Source organism: Camelus dromedarius, chromosome 27 (assembly GCF_036321535.1).
Source record: "Camelus dromedarius isolate mCamDro1 chromosome 27, mCamDro1.pat, whole genome shotgun sequence".
Classification (NCBI taxonomy): Eukaryota; Metazoa; Chordata; class Mammalia; order Artiodactyla; family Camelidae; genus Camelus; species Camelus dromedarius.
Window position 1 is genome coordinate 12,518,608 of NC_087462.1, and position 22,441 is coordinate 12,541,048.

Here is a 22,441-nt window from a genome sequence, read left to right on the forward strand (position 1 = left end):
AGTGGTCTTGTGTTTCATCTGACTTTAGGAGAGCAGACACAGTCTTTGAAACTGACGTTCTCTAACAGTACTACAAAGAAACGTACATCCATAGTAACTGGGATATGTCTTCATAGTGTATTTTCTAACTTCAAAAATTAAAATTTCACTTGCAATCATCTAAAATGAAGGCCAGGGAATTTTAAAAACCATCCATACATCATGATCTTAACAAATCAGAGACTTGGAAGTATGACACATTAAACTGTTCTCTTCCATAGCTATATGGTTATTCTTGAATTCTTTGATTACTCTCTGGATTACTTACATAAACTCCTTTTTAATCCAGATGTTCTAGAATACAACCTCTTGGGTTTTCTTTTTCTTTGTTGTTTTCTCTATATTTAAATATATAAATGTATTCATTCACGTAAGCATTTATTCAACAAATGTTAATGCCGGTTTGGAAGTAAGCTTAAGCACCGGGGGTGCAATGGTGGGCTACAGGAGGCACAGTGTGTGGACTCATGCAGATGAAGCCTAACAGGTGAGACAGATGTTACAAAAATAACCACACAACCGAATGATAAATTACAAATTGAAGTAACTGCCATGAAGGAAAATCACATAATTCAATGAAAACATGAGAAATGTGTGTGGCAGCACAGGGATTTGGTTATAAACTGAGTAGAAGAGTCATGTATTAGTGTCAAGAACCACGATATGCCTCCTTGGTTTGTCTGGAAAAAGGTCTTGAGAACAAGAGGAAATTGTTACAAACCTTAGGATTCACCACAGGCAAGGGGCACAGTGTAGAAGCACACCCTGCCTCTCCACCAAGCACAACGTTTCACATTGTGTGTATTAAGCATGCAGGGGAGGTGCTGTCAAATGTCACCCGAAAGAAGAAAATATGAGCAATCTGTTCAAAAATGTTTCCTTCCATCTAGTAGTCACATTGTTTGTAAAAGGATCAGAATTCGGTAGTCTGGGCGGTTGCTTGTTGTTGTTTTTTTGTTTTTAGTTGCAAGTGGGTTAAAACTTGCCAGTGCACGTGGGAGTTGTATATATGCTTATTTACAATGCTTTCTGGTTTTGTTGAAGGTTTTCATGGTCTGTCTTTGTTCTGTTCCAGGAGATTATGTGGTCATGACCGTCTATTTTGACCTGAGCAGAAGAATGGGATACTTCACCATCCAGACCTATATCCCCTGCACACTCATTGTCGTCCTCTCCTGGGTGTCTTTCTGGATCAATAAGGATGCTGTTCCAGCCAGAACTTCTTTAGGTGAGACACGGTCCTTTGTGTTGTAGTGTCCCACGGTAAGTATCCAATATCAGTAATCTTTACTCCCCTTTCTAAACTGATTTGCTTTTAATTCTGTCAGCCATCAAATAGAAACGCCATTCATTTAATTTTAAAGAAAACTGGCATATTAAAAAGACAAAAACAGTGTTTAAAGTTTCCTAGCTCAGTTTTTCTAAATGACCTCCATAGGCTTTCTTTAGTAAGTTTTAAAATAAATTTAAATTAACTAGGGAAAGAAAAAACAACTTCTTTTCAGTATACTTTTTGCCTTGGTCTCTAGGCAGTTGAACACTAGAGCTGCTTACACCAGCTCATGAGAGCTGATTGTGTTTAAACCTTTTTCAACGCTAAGTTCAGTGATGCCACATTGGTAGCTTGAAATCAACCAAGGTGAAAATATTAACACCATGGAAATAGGCAGAAACTGAAAATCAAGGGTGCCTTTCTTCCCCGTAGAATCAATTGTTACACATTTACTAGCATGCCACTGGCTATTAATTAATTCCAACATGCATAATTATTATGACATTTGAAGATGTACATACACAGTAATTAGCTCTTTAAAGATTATTTGGGGGAAAACATAATCACCTGTGAAGCTTTGGGAACCCCCCCCACCCCCAGTGTTTAAGATTATTTGCAGTTACTATTATTTATAAAGCCACTCTCCACTTTCACTGAGTGAAAACTAGAGCCACGTCTCTTGCTTGCTCTTTGCTAGAGAGGCAGTATCATGCAAAATAGTTAGGAGCTTGGGTTCTGAAGTCCAGCAAACCTAGATTTCAACCCACACAGGTGGTATGGCCTCAGAAATGCCCTTCAGTCAGTCTAAATCACATTGTACTCACCTGTAAAGCATGTATCACTTCCTGTACCTAACTGTGGGGTTTTATTAGGTTAAGTAAGGTTTTCCATGCACAGTGCACAAAACATATTAGGGCCTCAGAAATGTTAGCAGTTAATAGTCATTTCCTGACAAAATAATCTCTACCAGGTTATTAAAACTGAGGGCAGAAATGATTACTGGGGAAAAGAAAGACATCATTTGCATATTTGTCCTCCTCCAAACCTAATTTAGTCTCCCATCTGTTTCAAAATTTATTTTGATTTTTCCTGTTACATGCAGTACTTTGTGTCACAGGTCCTATGTAACAGTTATAATACTTTGTCTCATGCCACACGCGAAAAACAAGCCCAAAATGTGCCGAGTCTATTACTCTGGGACTGTTACCTGTCACTGTGAGTAGAATACATTGCATTACATGCTTATCTATCTGCTTCTTACGTCCGACACCATGTAAATGTCTCTTTTATTCCCAGTCTAGCGCCTGGCATATAGCTGCGCACCTCGATGATGATCCAAGTCATGCGTGCGCTTATGCACTGATGCGTCCCAATCTACCCACCCTAAAAATATTTTAGGGAAAAGATTTCAAATCAGTCTCTTCCTTTGAAGTCTAGATTCCTGCTGGTCAAATCCCTCTTGAGGCCGCTCTAGTAGCTCATTTCCGCCCCTCATTCAGTGAGTGCTCACTGGCAAAAGACTGTGGTGGGACAAGAGGTCAAGGTGAGTGAACTGAGGAATGAGGAACCAAGCCCCTGAACACGGAGCAGGTAGGTGCTGCTCCTAATTGTTGCTCATTCATTGTGCGTCACGCACCTTCAGCAGGGTCCCTCTTCACAACAACTGCACGCAGAAGTTGTGATGATGATAAAAACGATTGTCACATTTTTTAGAGCAGGAGGCAGAGGTGCTGCTGCAAGGTTGAATGACATTCACAAGGTCACACAGCCCCCCCAGCTGATGCGACCCAGATTTGTTCTGGGTGTGAGGCCCTGTTGAAGGCCACTTGTGGGAAACGGAGGGGCGCTGGGCTGAGCCTGTTTCTCTAGTTCAGCTTTGCTGTCTCACGTCTCTGGATCGGTGCTTCCTAAATTTCACTGCACATTTAAATCACTAGGAGGCCCTTAAAAGTACAGCTCAAACCCCAAGAGATGCTTAATTGATGTGTTGAGAGGCACGACCTGGGTGTCAGGATTTAAAAAAAGAAAATTCCCTAGGTGATTCTAACACGAGATCACGTTGAAGAACACTGACCCGGATTTCATTGAGTCCAATTGCCTTTTCCAGTGTTTATAACCAAGAGTTAAACCAGATGACATCAAATACCTGTGGACTTTAAGTTTCTTGCCATAGAACAGTCAGAGCCCAGCTGTCTGATGAGTGAGATAAGCACACCTACCTGGCGCAGAGACTGGCCACCTTCTAAGCTTAGGTCACCACAGCGTGAACAAGGATCAGTGTGCAGCCTGTAACACTTGAATGTCGTGAACGCAGTTTGGTACACAGGTGGTAGCTGGTGAGGTTTAGCCAGGGGGTGGGGACAGTGGCTGCAACAAGGAAAATGCCGATTGGTATTTTTCACCCACGCAATACGAGGTAAGGTCACATGCCTGCAGAGCTTACTTCAGGCCCAGTCTGGGGGAACTGAAAACAGCTACCGCTATTTTTCATCTGTCTCAGGTAAGCGAAGTCTCATTTCTTTGCCTAGCAAAACTGGACTTAAAAATCATATCAGGCTATCTTGTCAGTTGGTAAATCAGCTAAAACGACCACTCCTCTGTTCCTCCAAGCAGACCTGAAAATATTATAAAGCAGTATTTTTTTTTCTTTTTAAAGAGATTATCTTTTTTTTTTTTTTTGAGTTTTTTTTGGGGGGAGGGTAACGAGGTTTATTTATTTACAGACGAGGTCCTGGGGCTTGAGCCCACGGCCTCCTGCGTGCTAAGCATATGCTCTACCACTTGAGCTGTACCCTCCCACCGTGAAGCAATATTTCAAGATTCTTTTTACATGGCTGTGATGAACTTCCAGGTAGAATAATAATGACTTCCCAATGTTGAACTCACATGTCAGACATGCCAGCTTTGCTTAAGTGAACTTCTCTGTGGTGTCTTCTGTGGATACTGCCGTCCTCACTTCTCATAGGTCAAGAACGTAAAGGTCAGAGTTCCAGCTTAGGTGTGAGATCCACCCCCAGAAATAGCCGCTGTGATCAGGCGCAGTTGAGAGCTTCTGCAGGAATTAACGCATAGACAGCCTAAGTGAAACTTCTTTTAGTTTGAGATCTTTCTTCTCGAAAATAAATGATAGTGATACCTTACATCTATCGAGACTTTACTAGGAATGGCCACACTGCGTGCATTATTTAATTTCATCTTCACAGGAGCCCTGTGAAGTTTCCCCCAGTCACCACCATCTGCACTTTGTCGTTGAGAACTTGACCACTCCTCTGTTTCCATCACAACATGGAAGACCCGGAGCCCCACGCCATCCCTCAAGTCAGGAATCTACGGTAGCTCCCACGTGGGTGGTGGTCCATCCTGTATACGCCGGACCACTTCACAGACAGAAAATAGAACAGTGTGCTTCGCCGCACTGCATTTACAGTCAGACTTCTTGGGGGAGGGCAGAGCTCAGTGGTAGAGCACAGCCACAGCACGCACGGGATCCTGGGTTCAATCCCCAGTACCTCCATGTAAATAAATAAACGAACCTAATTACCTCCCCCCAACAACAAACAAACAGTCAGATTTCCTAGGCTTGTATTTCGTCTCTGTCACTTACTAGTTTATTCCACAAAATCCTCATAAAGAGGAAAAAGCACTGTTATCCTTATTTTGCAGGTGAAAAAAAAAACTGAGCACAGAAAGAATAATTATGTAAGTGCTTGACATAGTACCTTGCCAAAGGAGGAGATTCTTGAATGTTACCTACCATTATGTGCAGTTAAAACTGTCTCCCCCAAGTCATCAGTATGGATTTCTATTCTCAAGTGTAGGTTGAGTCCCCTTGTTCTTTCATATATACGCTATTCTTAGACTGTTTTATTTACTCATCCAGCAGACACTGATTGAGTCCTAGCACAAGCCTCACTGTGGGGTTACAGTGGACATCAAAGTAGATGTCTTGTTTATTGTCACAAAGTTTACAGCCTGGACAGGGAGATGGATTGCCCCATAAGCACTCACAACAGACTAGGAAAGGGGTAATGGCCTTTATAACCAGTTCCCTTAAGGAGGGTCTTTATTAAAAGCTATTTTGTTCTGTGGAGTTCTTTCTACCAAAACTTCTCTTTCCCTTCTCTGGAATTTCATGACACAAGTACACTGCGGAAACTTGATATTAAGCTAGGATGTAATAACCCCCAAGAGCCACGTTGTTTTTGAAAACATATTGTAAACCCCTCAAAAATGGCTCTGGCAAAAAACCCAAGAGATTAGGAAGAGAGAGGTCAATGCTAATCTTTGCTTAACCCTTCTTCAAGAGCGTTTTGGTTCCACTCAACTACCTTTTAGGCAGTCTATACCAATAACCCACATCTTAGAGAAAAGACAATCTCATTTCTCTTTTGCTGTATGCTACAGTTCCTCTGCTCTGCTGCTTCCTCCCCCCTTGCTCCTCAAGTCTCCTGGGTCTGATTCCTTTGGCGTTTCCCAGCACTGCCCCTTGAGGCAGGGATGCTGTCTCCTGGAGGTCTCTTGGTCCCAGGAACAGTCAGAATTAATGCACAGCATTAGGTGATGGAAACTTCCCCTCTCCCCTGCCTCCACCAGAAACGAAAGTCACAGACTACAAATGGTCAAGGCTTGGGAAGGCCACTTATGCAGTACAGAAAGTTGCATCCACTCATGATAAGAAATGGTTGGGCCTTCAAAGAGATGGTCCAACAGATGCAGAAACTGAAACAGACTGTTGGGGTGACTTAAGTCCCTAGGGCTGGAGCTACAACCTATTCAAATACTGAATCCGTGTTGCCTTTATTACAAATAACACAGCTGTTACAGAAGGCAAGCCCCTGATGCTTCCCCAGTTGATACATGTAGGTTATCTTAACTTTGTTCCCTTTTATTAAACAATTATTGAAGAGGACTGATTTGCTTGGGCACTGGTGCCCAATGTATAGAAGCCTTTTGAAATCAAACATGTAATTTTTGTATTCAAATCCTTCTGCCACTTCACTGTCTGACGTGGAGCTGGTCCTTTAGCCTTTTTCCTCTACTCTAATATCACAATGAAAATATCTGCTATAAAGATTCAAAGAGAAGGTGCACATGGGTGCTTATCAGAGTGCCTGGCCTGAGGAAGTTTTCAGTAAATATTATATTACTTCTGAGGTACCCTTTTCATTGTATAATCTTTAAAGAGTTTATCCACCAGAATACATCCTCTATTTCACCCCTTAAGACTCTCCTTGCTCTCTGAATAAAATGCAAACTCCCATGCATGCTCTGCACGATTTGTTTCCTCAGCATCACCTTGATTCTCTGGCCCATCCCCAGATGCCAGGTATTCTAAACCTTAAAAAAAACAAGTAAGGGTTCCCTGCCTCAGAACCTCCCTTTAATTTATTCAGTGCTTACAGTCAAAGAGTTGATTTCTGCTAACTGCTTAAGCTTTACCTTAAATACCACCCCCTCACAGAGGTCTTCCGTTGAACTAGGTTCTCACCATCCCTGCTCGGTCATGTGCAGTCACACTTTTCTTTGCTTACTTGAGCATGATGTCTGTCACTAAAACATACAGGACACCTGGGCGGGGACCACGTCCCTCTCGTTTCTCAGCACACACTCAGTACTGGCCACAGCAGATGACACATGGCAGGCAGGCGGGCCCTACTTGTGGACACAGTGAATGGACTCGCTGTGCCTCCCTTCCCAAGACTGAGGCCAAGCCCCCCTCGGGACGCAGCTGCCCACCTGCTGCGGTGCTCACGTGGTCTGTCTCCTGCTGCCTTTCTCCAGGTATCACCACCGTCCTCACCATGACCACCCTCAGCACCATTGCCCGCAAGTCACTTCCCAAGGTGTCCTATGTCACAGCCATGGACCTCTTTGTGTCTGTCTGCTTCATCTTTGTCTTCTCTGCTTTGGTGGAGTACGGCACCCTGCATTATTTCGTCAGCAACCGGAAGCCAAGCAAGGACAAAGACAAAAAGAAGAAAAACCCTGTACGTATCATTTCTCACTGGGGCTTTTAAAACTTCTATGCGGAAAGACCCCCTTGTGGTTTTGTTTTGGTCTGGCCTGTGGCAGTAGGCTAAGCTGCACTACTTTGGTCCCCAAGATGAAAACAGAATGTGCGAGTTTGGCCGGGCCATGAGGAGTCATTCTGGTCGCCAGTCCCTTGGGAGAGACCTGGTTCACTGCGGCAGACTCCTGCCCCCGAGTGTGACCATGGCTGAGAAGTGCATTTATCTGCTAGTTGCTGTTATTTTATGTTTCATTGATGTTCATCTTTCTGCCCCTTTACTATATAATATTTTAAAATTATTGATGGTTTATATTAAATTTTTCATCCAAGGCTTTCTACTAGGAATCCACAAGGTTCTTAAAGTTTCAAGGATCATTACACTTTTGCAAATAATTAATGTGTGTTTGTGTTACCACCCTAGCACTCCTCTTGGTTTTATATTCAAAATGTATCTTTAAAAAAAAATAGCTCATCTATTGTTTGGGCAAGTTACTTACCTTCCCTGTGTTTTCATTTTCTCACATATAAAATAGACAGCTTATGAGGCTGCTTTGAGGAAATAAATGTGGTAATAGGTGTAAAAAGCATTACACGGTACCTTTCATTTAGAGTTGAGGATGATGGTTGATGCTGTTGATTTGTGCAGTTACCACCGTGGATTGATGTCAGTGATTTGGAAACAGGTAGGATGACTTCACTGGGCCACCAAACCTTAAATGGAGATGAAGAAGCACAAGTATTAATGCCTGAAGCCATTGTTCTTTATTATGGATGTTGAAAAGAGAAGGCAGCTCTACTCATTTACCCACTTAAACACAGTAGTATATGGTTCACAGGAGGCCCCAGGCCTTCCAAGATAGGGCAAAGGAGTTCACTGCCCCTGAATTCACAGCCTGTCCTGGTCTTCTGCTCCAAGGGCCTGAGGACCAGGCCAGTGGCGAGCTGTCTGACCCGCGGGCTTTGGAGAGCTGACTCTAGGTTGCGTCCTGGTGCCTCTGCAGAGACTCCGGTGAAGCAATACAAAAGCGCACGCGTTTGCATGTAAGATGTTGTAGCAGGGTGAGAAAGAAGCATCGTTACTCTTGATATTAATTTAAGAAAAAGAAATGCTTACCTTTAATTTCGCAGATGTTCCCTATGCTCGATGTAGCCCTTCCTTTCTCTGTCTGTATCGCCTCTCTCTGCCTTTGCATTTGCTCTGTCCTTAGTTTATTTTTCTTATTGTGTTGTTTTTTATTTTCTCCCCCTCCTGCACTTGCCATTTCACTCTCCCCCAAAAGCTGGTTTCAGTAACACTCAGCATTATTACCTGCCAGTAGGAGCGAGGCGGTGAGGACAGGCCCTCTCTAACAGCTGTCACTGCAGACTGGATTTTGTGGCCAAGATGGGAGCACTTGGATTCCTTAATCTGGGTCATGAAGATGGCAGAAGAAGGAAAAAAGAGGAGAAAGAGGATTAAAGAAACTGCAAAAACGAAATTACCTGAGAACATCGTGCATTTCCCTCTTTAACGTGAATTACATGATTTATCAGAACTGGCAAGATCCGAAGCTGTGAATAAGAAGCTGAAATGTCCTTTTCCCACGTAATAGGCCCCTGGGTTCCTTGTGGCAAGTCTCTCCTAGTCAGGCCTCCTTGGTAATTAGAAAATGAAATCAGTATTTCTGTGCAGGGACAATGGGCAATAGACAGCTTCCTCACAGTGAAAAACACTGGCTTTTGCAGTTAGATAATTGTGAGCTAATTTACTGAAGATTTCACTAGCAAGCACCAAATTTCATTTTCCTACTTTGGGCATATACTTTATTCGAAGCTCAGAACTGTCCTTCTGTGTTTATAATTTCGGTTCATTTCACTTGCTGTGTTTCCAAAATGTATTTTTAATTTATCTTATTTTGTCTCTTTTTTTTCTCTTTTTTTCTTTTTCTTCTTTTAATTAAAAAAAAAATGCAATTCTCTTCTCTGTCTACAAACCCAAAGCTTCTTCGGATGTTTTCCTTCAAGGTATAATGTTTTTGGAATGGAAATTCACTGCATGCAACTGCTGACTTTCTCTATTAACGCTTACATGGTGTTTTATTTATTTTTATGAGCAGACATCTACGCATTCTACTAGAGGGCACACGTTTAAGACGGGGAAAGAGCTGCAGGTTTCTAGAGTTGATTTAGAAAGCCTATGTTAATTCAGAGGTTTTGACCTAACAGGGGGCTGAAGAGCTCTAAGCTCGAGGAGATGGCATTAGTAGAGAGGGCCTCTCTAAACATCCGAGTCAAAACGTACCCTCTCTTCTCAGAGAAACGTGGAAGCCATTTTCACTGGCTGTGCCTACCACATACCAGGGGTACCATACACCTAAATGTAACTCTGTGAATCCTAGTTCAAAACTGGGTCGCTTTTCAGTAAGTAAATGTAATCATCTCTGTTGGCCTGAACCCTACCCGTCAGTTCTATAGAAATAATACTGTCTTTGAAATGCTTGAAAACACTCCTCCCTCCCTTGCAGGAGGACCCAGAGACCTCTGGCGCTGTCATGCACTACTCAGTGAGATTTCTGTCCCCCGCCGAATTCTCACAGCTGATTCAGAGACACTAGGATTTAATATTTATATTATCCTAAAACTAACACATCCAAATTAACGTTAAATTAAGTTTTCTAGCAATTTTATAATTGGTCCAGCGGCAAAGATTAGATTAGCACTTGAGAAGAAACTAGTACCAATTAACTAAATGCTAAAGAGAGTTTGACAGGTAGTAACGTTGTTTTCCTTTAAATTTTCAGTCACGTGTAGGTAAATACTGCTGACATTCTGAAGCTTCTAGATGGTGGCTGTTAGACAAAGTAATATATTCCTTTAAAACATAAGCCATACATACCATTGTGCTATAAACTCAGGAAACTTCTATAGTTATATACATCTTAACATTTTCTATTGAAGACCCTTAATACAGCTGTTTAGCATAATGGGATTTACTGTTTGCCTATAGATAAGCATGACCCAAAATTTGATTTCAAAATTGACGCATTTTTCTTTCTCTGTTCTACTCACATGCAACACCATCAAATGCCTTCATGTAACCAACCTCACATCTAATATTTACTAGAATAAGATTCCATGTAGTTGTTTGGTTTAAACCTTTAAACTTTGAGTTCTTTTGGTGTTCAACCTTCTTGCTATAGCTGTTAGCTTGGTGGTATTGTTTTCAGCTGCACTGCTTAAGCTCACAGTTTAAAATCTGCAACTGTGCTATCCTGAGTTCAATTTTACCATCGTAGATCATGATGTCATAGCAATTTCCTGAGTACTCATTTTCAGATTCATCATTCACACTGGTGACATTGTGGCGAAACCGTCTGGGGTTTCTCAGGTGTAACTGACTCTGAGCCCTCTCCCTCCCTGCCCTCATCGCAGGCCCCTACCATTGACATCCGCCCACGATCGGCAACCATTCAAATGAACAATGCCACGCACCTACAAGAGCGAGATGAGGAATACGGGTACGAGTGTCTGGACGGCAAGGACTGCGCTAGCTTTTTCTGCTGTTTTGAAGACTGCCGAACAGGAGCCTGGAGACACGGGAGGATACACATCCGGATCGCCAAAATGGACTCCTACGCACGCATCTTCTTCCCCACCGCCTTCTGCTTGTTCAATCTGGTTTACTGGGTCTCCTACCTTTACCTGTGAAGAGGTCTGGGCGTTACTGATAAGGGTCTTAGTCACTACAGCTCCTGGAGAGAAGATGTCCTTTCTAAGTCCACTTACATACTCCCCCACGTGGTTTCTAATGATCTGAATCTGTTCCTCTGTTCTAACCTGGTAAACTGTATTCATGTCATACTGTTTGCGCCCAACTCTCCTGTGGTACGTGTAATCTGAACTATAATGTTCGCTGTGTCTCAAACCTGCAAGGCAAAGTGAAATTAGAGCAAGAACACTGAAACCAAACAAGAATTTTTTTCTTCTCAGCTATAGCAATTTGAAATAAGTAAAAGCCATGACTATTTACATTTACTTAATTCAAAATACAATTAGATGCAAAAAGTCTAAAACCATATCCTATGTTCATTTGGGGTCAAGTGGTAGTAAATTGGATCCTACTAGGATGTGACACTAGGATGTGTCCGTCATTTGAAAAAAAATCACAACCTGTTTTAAATATAAGAGCCTAAACTAGAAATCTATTACATCTCTATCCCAAGATAGCAAGAAAGTTTTCCTCCACATCACATGTACAATGATGTAAATATTTCAATAACATAGAATGCTTCAAGTTTAATGCATGCATCTCTTTAGAGCCGAAACAAATGGAATAAAGTTAACATCATAAAGTATTGTCTTCTCTGTGTCTTTGGGCTGTAGAAGAACCATGAGTGTAATTATAAGGGTTTGAGTTTAGAATGGGAGGGGGAGTTTTCTCTGCCTTCTCCCTCATGCATGAAGATTCAAACGGCTTATTTTTTTTCCTTGTCTGACATATCAAAACACTTTATGGGAAACAGAGACTGAATAACTGACATTTGCTACCTTAAAATATGCCCAATTTCATAGAGTCTAAAGTAACTGTATGTGCTTGCTGCTCTTGTTTCTTCCTTTTAGGGTGATAGGTCGTAAGAGAACTTATTCTCCATCTCAAGACCTGCTTCTCGTGATTGTGAGTGCCTTGTGGGCAGAATCCCTGTCATTCCCTCTTTGGGTCCTCAGCACCTTACACAGTGCTTGGCACATAGTCGGTGCTCAGTAAATATGGTTAGAGGTGAATTGGCCTCGTGCACGCTGGTGACCCTCTCTGAGCTGGTCTGGAACCAGTGGTTCATCTTTTCACAGAGGCATTATCCAGTGCTCTTTGATCTTGTAGAAGTAAACAGAAGGACCCAAAGAACTTTGGCTATTTTTGTTCATTATCAAACATTTAGTTTAGGCAAGGTCCAGGCTCCTTTTAGAACAATATTTAAGTCCTATGTTTATGTACAGAACCGAGTCTACTAGGGCAGAATTAGAGTTTGTGTATTATCGTTCCAGGTTTGGAGATGAGTCAGCTCTCTGACCCATCCACCATGTCACCTGAGGACATACGACAGGCGTAAGCAGGATTCGTACCTGACTGGTATTCCAAACGTAGTCCTCTGTGCTCTGAGAAAATGTACTGAAGTTTACATTTTAAAAAATGAAAGAAAAATGAAAGACTTACATGGAGGTTAAGCTTATGACTGTGTCCTCATTCAACAATACTGTAATCCATGGGGTGGTCGTCCCAGACTTCATACATGATGAGTTGAGCTCCATTTTCATGGACTCCTCATGAATTCTTATTTTTCCTACAATAGCACCTCTTGTCGGTTCTTCCTTTTGGTCGTCATTACTCTAAGTCAGAATTCAATCATAGCTATAGATAATCTCAAACGTAGAAAAGAAGAGAAAGTGGCATCGTTCACATAAAATCATGTAAAGTCACCATCAAGTCATCTGGATGAATTCTGAGACGCATTTAGCTGCCAATTTTACAAACCTTTTCTGTATCCGTGCTCTAGTATATAACCTCACGTGTAAATAGAATTAATTATTTTCTTGTTTTTGAACTGTTAACATATTACATGTTGACTCTTTGGGAGAGTTGTTGGCAAATTTTCAATGACGAGAAACATTATTGTCAGCTTGAAATGTATTCTGTAATGGGGACACTCAAAACTAGCTTTCCAATGTGTGCATAGTATTGGCAATATGAATACACATTATATATAATCTAATTCTTAATTATCAGCTGCTCCTTGTCTATGTATTTGAAAACCTTTTCACAAAGGGAACTGCCTAATATGTGGACTTTTACAATAAAAATGCTGCATTCTAGTCCATAGTGTCATGTCAGTGGTCTGGTTGGACTGACTTGTCTGAAAGATGGTGACCCCTCTTCCCTGTCTCATTCCCCAGCACTGTCTTCCTCTTATGTGAACTTCATTTGTGAGCAGTGTAATCCTGTTCTGCATGATCATGCTCCTCACTTCACAGAAACTGTGAGGTGTATTTGGGGCGTGGCGTAGACAGAGAAGACAAAAATGGCGTGAAGTAGGTAGAGCGCAAGACTCCTGGGCCTCGACCCTTGGGGTGTGGTCAAGAGTATGGACACTGATGTCAGGCATAACCGGGGTGCCAGCTCTCCCACTGCAGTTGCTTGACAACTGTCAGTGCGGCCTTCATAAGGCTCCATTTCCCCAACTGTAAATTAGGTAGAGCAACACCACTCCACGTGGTGACACCCAACTAACTGGCCAAAGCGCCCCACCTCCCTTCCAGTGTGTGCAGCGCGCTGCTGCCGCCCCGCCCGCTCTCGTCAGATTGGCTCTCTGAAAGAACCCCGCGCTGTTCACAGACGTCCCAAGTGTGACTCTGCGTAGCGTGATGTTTCATTTTTAAAGAGTGCTTGAATTAAAATCCTTCCTTTAAACCGCAGGCTGAAAACCCAAGGCTCTTGTTGAAAAAAACTCACACATTAGATTATTTTCAAACTCAAAGAGCCCTTCTCTGTGCCCACCAAAATCAAAAATACAGGGAGCCATGCTCCAGAGACGGTTCGTGTTTTCTTGAAGTCCTCTGAAATTCTCAGAAGGACAGAGTTGGCATAATCCTTCACAAGCACAGCTGCCCTAACCTTCCTCTAGCTGTCATCCTCTTGGCCTCTCATGGCTTCCTGCATCCAATTTAAACATCAATTTCTCACCTTCCAGCCACATTAAAAAAAAAAATAGTTTTCACTTAGGTCTTGTCTTCTAACTCAATGCCTTTAAGTTTAGCTAAGTACATATTCATGGGTGGCCTTCATCCCTTTTTTTTAGTCTCAATATTATTCTGACTAGTAGCAACAGTTTTTGTCTGTGACAAAGGTCACATTAAATTTAACCAAATGATGCGGTCATTGGGGATTATGTCAAAAATTGCTATCTGTATGCCCTGTCACTACGGATTTTTGTTAAACGTATAGAAAAAAAAAGGAGAATGACCTAGACCCATGCGCTGCTATATATTTTTAATGCTCATTGAATTGCCAGAGGTCACACAGCCAGTTAATGGCAAACCTAGGAGAGCCATTCAAGCATTGCTCTTTTCTACTGCCCCTCAGTGTCTCAGGATTTGGAAGTAAAACTCTGGAACACATGACCTTCCTGTTAGAGTCCTTAGGATCTGCCAACCTTGAAGATGCCTTCTTTCTTTGATCTTGACTTCACTTTTTGATTATTTTAATTACAATAAGATAGACATTTAAAAATACACAGCAACAGAAATAAGTTGCTAGATTTTACATTTATTTTGTTCTCCAACAGAATGAACAATTACTATTCAGTGTTACTCACTGCTTCCAGAATTCTGTTTGAAAGAAGGGATCTCCAATCATCTGAAAAATTCTAGACCCAGAGCTGGCCTTTGTCCCTCAGGGCTTAGAGCAAGAGAAAACCAGAGTTTCCTATGGCTGGTCGCCACAGGCTCACTCTTTTGGTTCTATCAGAAAAGTAGTGGGAGTGCTCTATTATTACCTGGTCTGAGGTTAGAGATTCAAAGGCCAATTAAAAAATTCAGTTGTGACTTTTTTTATATTTAGGATAAGAAAGAAAGATTTTCCCTTGTTATTGTTTGTACAACAAAGTGAAAAAGCAGAGGCTCTTACTTCACATTACTAAACACATTTAAACCCTGGCCCTGTCATGGCTTATTATCCAACTTTTCCTCAGTTTCTTCATCTGAATAATGGGGATAATAATGGTTCCTAACCCACAGTTTTATTGTAAGGAGTTACTGAGTTAATACCAAGGAATGATTGGATTGTAAGTAATTTTCTTCAGCACAGATATGAAGGGTCAGAAGTGGACACAAGGATGATAGTCTGCTGGCTTATGAAGAATGATGATCATTTATGAAGTTAATTGCTATATTTTCCACTTTGTGGGAATGCAGTACAATGAACATCGTTACTGGCATCATGCCATACTTGGGAGATTCACGGACATAAAAAATCCTGGAACTGAGTATTGGTAATAACTATTTGCAAGTGGAATAGTGTATAATTTAAATCACTATAGCTGACATGTATGAAGATACTAATGTAGATAATACTTTGAAAAGTAAACATGATGATTTCCCTTAAAAATAGAAATGCCTAATAGGATTGCTAACTAAACATGTAACATTATCAATAAATATGTAGTTCCATCTTAATACAGTACTTTTTGCAATAATAACTAAGTCAAATACATTATTTTGTAGCTAAGTTAAAAAAAATCCTTCATGAAATGAACATGAGGACTCATTAACCATTACTGAGGACTCTTCCAATTAAAAAAAAAAAAGCAAAAAAAAAAAAAAAGGGGGGGGGTACTGGACCAGGGATAGAGACTTCAACCCACATCTGAAGATTTTCCAAACATGCTTATCTTGGGAGATTAAGTCTCTCACATGTGAATGAAAGGATTTAGTTCCTCCTTCTGACATACCTTCCTTTTATCACTCCTCTGCTGTTTATTACATTGTGACATTATCAATTACCATCTAACGTTCAGACTCCTCTAACCTCTGCTGTATCTCTGCACAGCTATCTTGACTCATTTGTCCTATTTTTAATCCTTGGGTCTTCTCCAAAACAGTGCCTTCTTCCTAGAAAACCGTTTTCTGCTCAACACACTGAAGACTCACTAATTAAAGATTCTGCCTGGCCCATCATGAAGTCTTGCCAGGGTGACTAACATACAACAAGGCTGTTTTCCTTTCATCTTTTCTAGTACTCGGTGTGCTTTTTGAATATTCTAATCCTAATGTTTACCTCGGCCAAGTTCTTACATTCATCCAATCCTCTTAGTAAACAAATTTTAAATGAACAATTCTGTGACAAGGATATGATATAAATAATTCACTACCCATTTGCATCTTAAATCAGGTTGTGTATCTGCTATCTCCCTGCTATATAAATTTGCCTCATAGGCTTTTTTCTGTTACTTGTATTTTTTTATGGGTGTGGAAATAAGTCCCTCATCAAAGAAGTTTTGATTTAGCACCTATAAATTCAATTCAGTATAAAGCTTTCAGTAAATACACATTGCATACCTCACATAGGGCACTGTGTGTGCAGGAAGAAATAAATTTCAGGGCATTCTCTGCTTCAAAAGTCCCATAATATGACAGAGGTGTCAGACAAGAATGCAAATAACTGTAACGAAGCTGCACAGAACAGTTGTAGGTAGAAGAAATTATTGTTCTAACTGCCAATGAAACCAGAAAAGATCCCCTCTGTGATCCAAAGCATTCCACCACATGTGGGGAGGAACCATTACTGTTTTAAAACCTTCTTTGTGGCTATTAATGAAAGCCTTATAGAAAATTTGAAAAATATGAAAACACACAAAGAAAAAATATTATCCTTCATCCATTAGCAAGAGTTAACCACTAAAAGCATCATTTGTCTTTTTCTCTTTTTCATTTTTCTGTTCCTATATATTTAAACAGATAGATGATCAAGAGATTAGATAGATAGATAGATCAATAAAGGTGCACAGATACAGGTATATGTAAAAATATAATATAGATATGTTTTGTAGCCTGATTCTTTCACACAATTATGCATGTGTATGTGTACATATGTAACATTTTCTAGCATTCTATTACTGTATCATATAGCTATATTATAATTCTTTTAACTAGTCTCTATTCTGAAAATTTGCTTTATTTTTGTTGTTACAAATAATGCTACAATCAGTATGTGCATATATCTCAGGTACTCTATATATCCCCCACTATTTCCATAGAATAAATTTCTAAAAGTGGCTTTGCTGAATAAAAAGGTATAAGCATTTAACAGAGTCCTGGCTGCAGTCAGATGTCACACACAGAGGGATAAATGAAAAATTAATGAAGGGATTATTTACAAAGATGTGGGCAAGGGTAAGACCCGCCAATAAAAGGATATTGTAGTACCATGGGTCTAACAACATTGGAGAGCCACTATCATCAAATTACCACAACGTTAGCAACTTAGAACAGCGCAAATTCATCACCACATTTACAATTTGGAAGTCTCACTGGCTAAAATAAAGATGTCATCTGAGCTGAGTTCCTTCCGGATGCTCCAAGGGAGAATGTGCTCTTTGCTTTTTCAAGTCTCTAGAGGCTTCCTCCTTCCTTGGCTAGTGGCCCTTTTCCATCTTGAAAGCCAGCAATCACATCAGTCCAACCTCTGTTTCCTTCATCGAATCTCTAACTCTAGCTCTGACCTGCCATTGACAAGAACCATTGTGGTTACAATGGGCCCACCCACATAATCCTGGATTCATCTCCAGATCCTTAACTTAACCACATCTGCAAAACCCCTTTTAGTAAGTAAGGCATATTCACAGATTCCAAGGACAAGAATGTGGGCATCTTTGAGGGGACCATTATTTTACCGATCACACCACTCTAGTCCTGAAAGTGCGAGAAGAAGAAATAGTGATGAAGTCTAGAAAGTGCCGTAGAACACAAACTCCACGATAGGAGCTGTGGCTTTAGACAGATGACATAGACGCTGTCAAACAGCGGCAGGGAGGGAGGCTGAGAGTGACTACCCAGAATCCTCTCTTCTCCTTCCTAAAGCGTCCCATTGGTCAAACCAAACGGAAGCTAGAGGCCAAGGAAACCCAGGTACTGTGGGCCAGAGAGGTCAGTCTCATGGGGCACACCGCACAGTGAGGACGGTGGAGAATGAATCTAGAGAAACGGATGGAAATTATAGCAAACCTCTCCCCAAATTAACACACGGGTGCATGAAAGAGCCTCCTAGTCATCATAACTCCCTGATGATAAAAGTGAACTTTAGGTCATTTCAATGGATTCCTATTTCATGAAAAAAGTCATTGTTAAAAGGAATCACGTTGGAATACGAGTCATATATTCTATACCATGTATTCTGTTCAGTACAAATAACTTTCCAATCAACTTTATAACAGTCAAGCAATCACCTTCAGAAAACTGCTTTCTGGGAGTTAATGTGGGTTAATAGCCATGGCCCTCTGGGGAGCCCCAAGGCAAGGATGCCAAGTCAGGCAGTGATCTGCAGGCCAAAGCGGCCTGGAGCTGTTTTAACAAAGGGTGGACCTTCTGATCCAATATTTCTCATCTGCTATTGCTCAGTTTAAAATGAGACAAGGCTTCTGAGTCAGTGGGAACCCAAGGGTACAATTCTATACTGGGTTCAAGGTTAAAAATAGCAAAGCCAAAGTCCTATTTCTGTAAACAAAATGACTATCGGGAAATTAAAACTTAATTGGCACAACTTAACCGACAGTGACTGACTACAGCTGAACCATTTGGAGAACAGATAAATTCAGGAGACACTCCGAACCCAGCATCCAACTGAGTACAAGACTATGATTTCCTCACTGAAAAGCACCCCTACTCCTCGGAAAGTCCCGGGGAAAGGCAGTCTTCATTAGGACCAGACCTGAACCATGCTGAACAGAAGAGTAGTTTGACTCTACTTCAATTTAGTTCCTTCCTCTTCTGAGCTTCCACTTTGTCTCTCCCATTTCACTCTTTTTTTTCCCCCAAAAGACTTGATCGTTTTTAAGCTAATGAAGATGTGCTTCAATTCAGTAAGTGTGTTGAGTACCTACCAAATGCCAAACACTGCACTCTGCTTTGGAGCTGTCATGGGAAAAACTATTGGCCCAGGTCATGTCCTCATAGAGTTTGCAATATAATGCCAAAAAAAAAAAATATTAAATCTGAAATTCAGTAGGTGGTGAGAATTATTAACACATAAGTAAAGCTCTGATTATGAAATTCTCACCCTCTCCCTAAATCCTACGTATATGCGAGGTTGCCATGGGGCACAATATAAAGGATCTTGATAGAAAATCAAATGATTTTTATTCTAGCTCTGATTTTGCAACTAACCAGCACTGTGACCTCAGGAAGGAAAACAGCAGGCTCAGAATTTTCTCGTGAGGGTTGTGGACCACATCAACTCCATGTTCGCCCTTTATATCTTACATAAGCTATGTGTGGAATTGCACATACGCACCCCACGTACCAATACTTCCTTTGAAAAAGAATGATGAGAACGGATAACTTCTTAAATCTCAGTAGACGTGCTGTTATGGTTACTGAGGCTTGTACTAGTGCACTTTATAAACTACATTCCTTAGATGCGTTACAAGTTTTAACTACACAGTTACACATAGAAGAAATGAAAATATCATTTTAGAAGTTGGAAAATATCCTACAAGATGTGAATAATCCAATTGTGAAAATATACCTATCTGTGCACCCCAACCCACATAGCAGCCTTTGTTTCTCAGTTTTAGACTATAACCCCTTAACAAATGAGGAAACTTTTAATGCTGCTTACCCTGATTTGTGCTACATACAAATAATTAGGCACATGAAAATTGACTGTTTTTGTGACATGTGACCTGAAATAGCGGTTTTCTCTATTCACAGGCTCGTACCTGTAGGCTGGTCTCCCCTGACCAGAGTCACATGGCTCTCCAGCTGTGCCGAGATCTCAGAAACTGTGAAAGTCAGCTTTCAAAAACAGCTCTCCAGTGAGAATCAGCAAGTCTCTTGCCACTCCTCAGAGAATGAGCCATAAAAGTCACCCATGTTCAGAGCAAATCATGACCTGCATTAACTCTGGGATCCTAACTCTGGGTCCCTCAAAGAAAACTTTGAGTATGCCACCTAGTGTATTTTAAATCAGAAAATCATAAAGATAACTTCCAGGGGCGAGGGTAGAGCTCAGGGGGAGAGGGCATGCTTACCATGCACAAGGTCCTGGGTTCAAGCCCCAGTACCTCCATTAAACAAACCAACCAACCAACCTAATTGCCTCCCCCTGCCAAAAAGAAAAAAAAAAAAAAAAAAAAAAAGAAAAAGAAAAGAAAAGAAAAAATAGGGATAAAAAATGTTTTAAAAAAAGGTAACTTCCAAATTCGTTAGATAGATAAATAGACAAACAGATAGGTAGATGACAGGTATAAGAAAAAATGCTGAAAATATTTATGCTGTTTAGAGCATTAGAGATTAGTTTTTGGTTTAAATTCCCCTCTGGGTTTTCTAAATTCCTCAGTTGTGCACGTGAATTGACTGTATAATCAGAAAACGGATATGTTTTCAAATTAAAAACTGCCATGATTAAAATTTGGGTTTTTAAAATACATTATATGTAGTCAGTTTAGAAAAGAACTTTCTTAGAGAACAAGAAATTCTACATGGCAGAGCAGACCACAGTGGTACATGCTCTATTCACACACACACCCCCCCCGCAAAAGGGAAAAAGGTTTTTAATGCTCTGAAAGCCAGAAGCAGAGTGCATTCACTCTCTGCGACTGTGTTAACACATTCCTTCTGTCCTTTCCTCCAAGCCCTTCCTGTTTCAGATGGCATTTCAGGAAACTATCTGAAGACAGCCCCTCCTACACTCACACCTCCACTTCCATTCTTCTCTTTTTGAAAAATACCGGAGGTGCTCAAGGGGAGCATCAGGGTGACAGCTCTGGAGATTGGAGTTCTCTTTACATCTCCTTCATTAGTGGAGCCCATGTGGCAAGAGTCAACCTATGTTCTACCATCCCACAGTGTGGTTTTAAATGTTTCTAAAGTAACAGGGCCCCCAAACTGGGTCACGGTGGCCCTCCTCCAATTAGTCACAGCCACTCCGCTGTGAGGCTGATGGAAGAATGTTGCAACATTCCTCTCCCCTCATGTAGACTGGTTAAGAATGATTACATAGTGTGCTCTGTTCTTCTCGGTGCTCACACAGAGACAATAAAGTGACGTGTTTAAACAGGACACTGTGGAAGGTGCATACCGATTTTTTTGATATAGAATCTCACAGCTTACAAGAGCCTTAAAGACGACCTGCTTCATACAGTGAGGCCTTTATTCAATTATTCATTCATTCAAAATATTAAGCATTTACTAAGAGCTAGAAATGATGTTCCATCCTATGGCTAGAACAATAAAGTCACAAAACCTTGTTTCTTCCTTAGGAAAAAAAAATTCTCTCATTTAATAAATATTTTTGAGTACCTACTGTGTATGAGACACTGTGAGGCATTAAGACTAGAGCAGTAAACAAACCTGTAGCAAATGATGTCACAGTCCACACCAGTGTACACTTGCCCAACCTTCAATTGCCAATTCCTAAATTTCTTTGCCTAGGGAGTTATTGGAGTTAATTTTGCTGTCTACACAGTAGGTTACAAGTGTCAGGAAATTAGTATCTTCTCTTCCAGTCACCTGCCCTCCCCTGAGCTGCCTCCAGCCGTCAAGTGATGGGAGCTGGTGGTAGGGTGATTAACTGCACTGCTTCATCTCGGACCAAGACGTTACCCAGTGCTAAAGTTGTAACTTTCAGCACAACCGAGACAGGACGTGAACATGCCCGCTCTGCGCTAGCATGGGGCAACTCTCAGGCCCAGAGTTTACACTGGCTCCCAGGCTGCCTCAGCGTATTCAACTCCACTTACCCCGAGCAGTAAGTGCATTTGAGCTCCTCGCCGCCTACTTCCATTCCCCATCTCACCTCCTTATTCTGCCTCCATTTTCCTGAGATCACCTCCAGAATTATCTGCATTTGAATAATCCTTCCCTCCCTCTTGTTCTGGAGAAAACTAGGCTAAAAGAAAGTCATGATGCCTACCCTTGAAGGGACATGAAGTGGAGTAACAAAGTCAGGCAAGAAAATGGGTAATGGTGACGCAGTGTGATGAATTCTATGGTCAGGAAAATGACCGTGTGCTCTGGGAGGACACAGGCGGATCTTAGCGGGAGGAGGCTTACAAGAGAAAATTCCATCGAGACTGAATCATGAAGGATGGGGTGCAGTTAATTCACTGAGTGAGGGAAGAAGAATAAAATTTTTAGGCAGGAAAAAAAATCATTTAAAAATCTCAGACCTGAAAGAAAGCACAGTCTGCTCAGGGATCTACAAATAGTGCTCAAAGGGTGAAGGTTAGAATGCACTGAGTAGTTTGGATAGAGAAGAAGTGATAGATTTAAAGAGATGCTAGGTTACGAATGACCTTCGAAGGAGCCTGGACTTTATCCTGAGGGCAATGGAATGGCATTGACAGGCTTTAAGCAAGCAAGGAAGTGACATG

At 41.2% G+C, this 22,441-nt stretch overlaps 1 protein-coding gene and 1 long non-coding RNA gene across 3 annotated transcripts in view; one reads left to right on the top strand and one right to left on the bottom strand.

The window, feature by feature from the left end:
- GABRG2 (gamma-aminobutyric acid type A receptor subunit gamma2) overlaps positions 1-12,516 on the top strand; it is a 94,957-nt gene extending 82,441 nt beyond the window's left edge. The window contains exons 7-10 of one of the 2 annotated variants that reach the window (XM_010990266.3): positions 1,115-1,267; positions 7,094-7,299; positions 9,303-9,326; positions 10,734-12,516. In XM_010990266.3, coding sequence (XP_010988568.1) covers positions 1,115-1,267; positions 7,094-7,299; positions 9,303-9,326; positions 10,734-11,009 — 659 coding nt within the window. In that variant the 3' untranslated portion in view covers positions 11,010-12,516. The remainder of the gene's footprint in view (positions 1-1,114; positions 1,268-7,093; positions 7,300-9,302; positions 9,327-10,733) is intronic. The other variant, XM_010990267.3, reaches the window with a different exon arrangement.
- The window catches only part of LOC105097691 (uncharacterized), a 708,424-nt gene continuing 693,855 nt past the window's right edge, over positions 7,873-22,441 (bottom strand). The window contains exons 9-12 of the long non-coding RNA XR_010378103.1: positions 12,514-12,686; positions 10,794-11,003; positions 8,632-8,730; positions 7,873-8,033 (exon numbers count right to left, since the gene is read on the bottom strand). This is a non-coding gene — a long non-coding RNA (uncharacterized LOC105097691). The remainder of the gene's footprint in view (positions 8,034-8,631; positions 8,731-10,793; positions 11,004-12,513; positions 12,687-22,441) is intronic.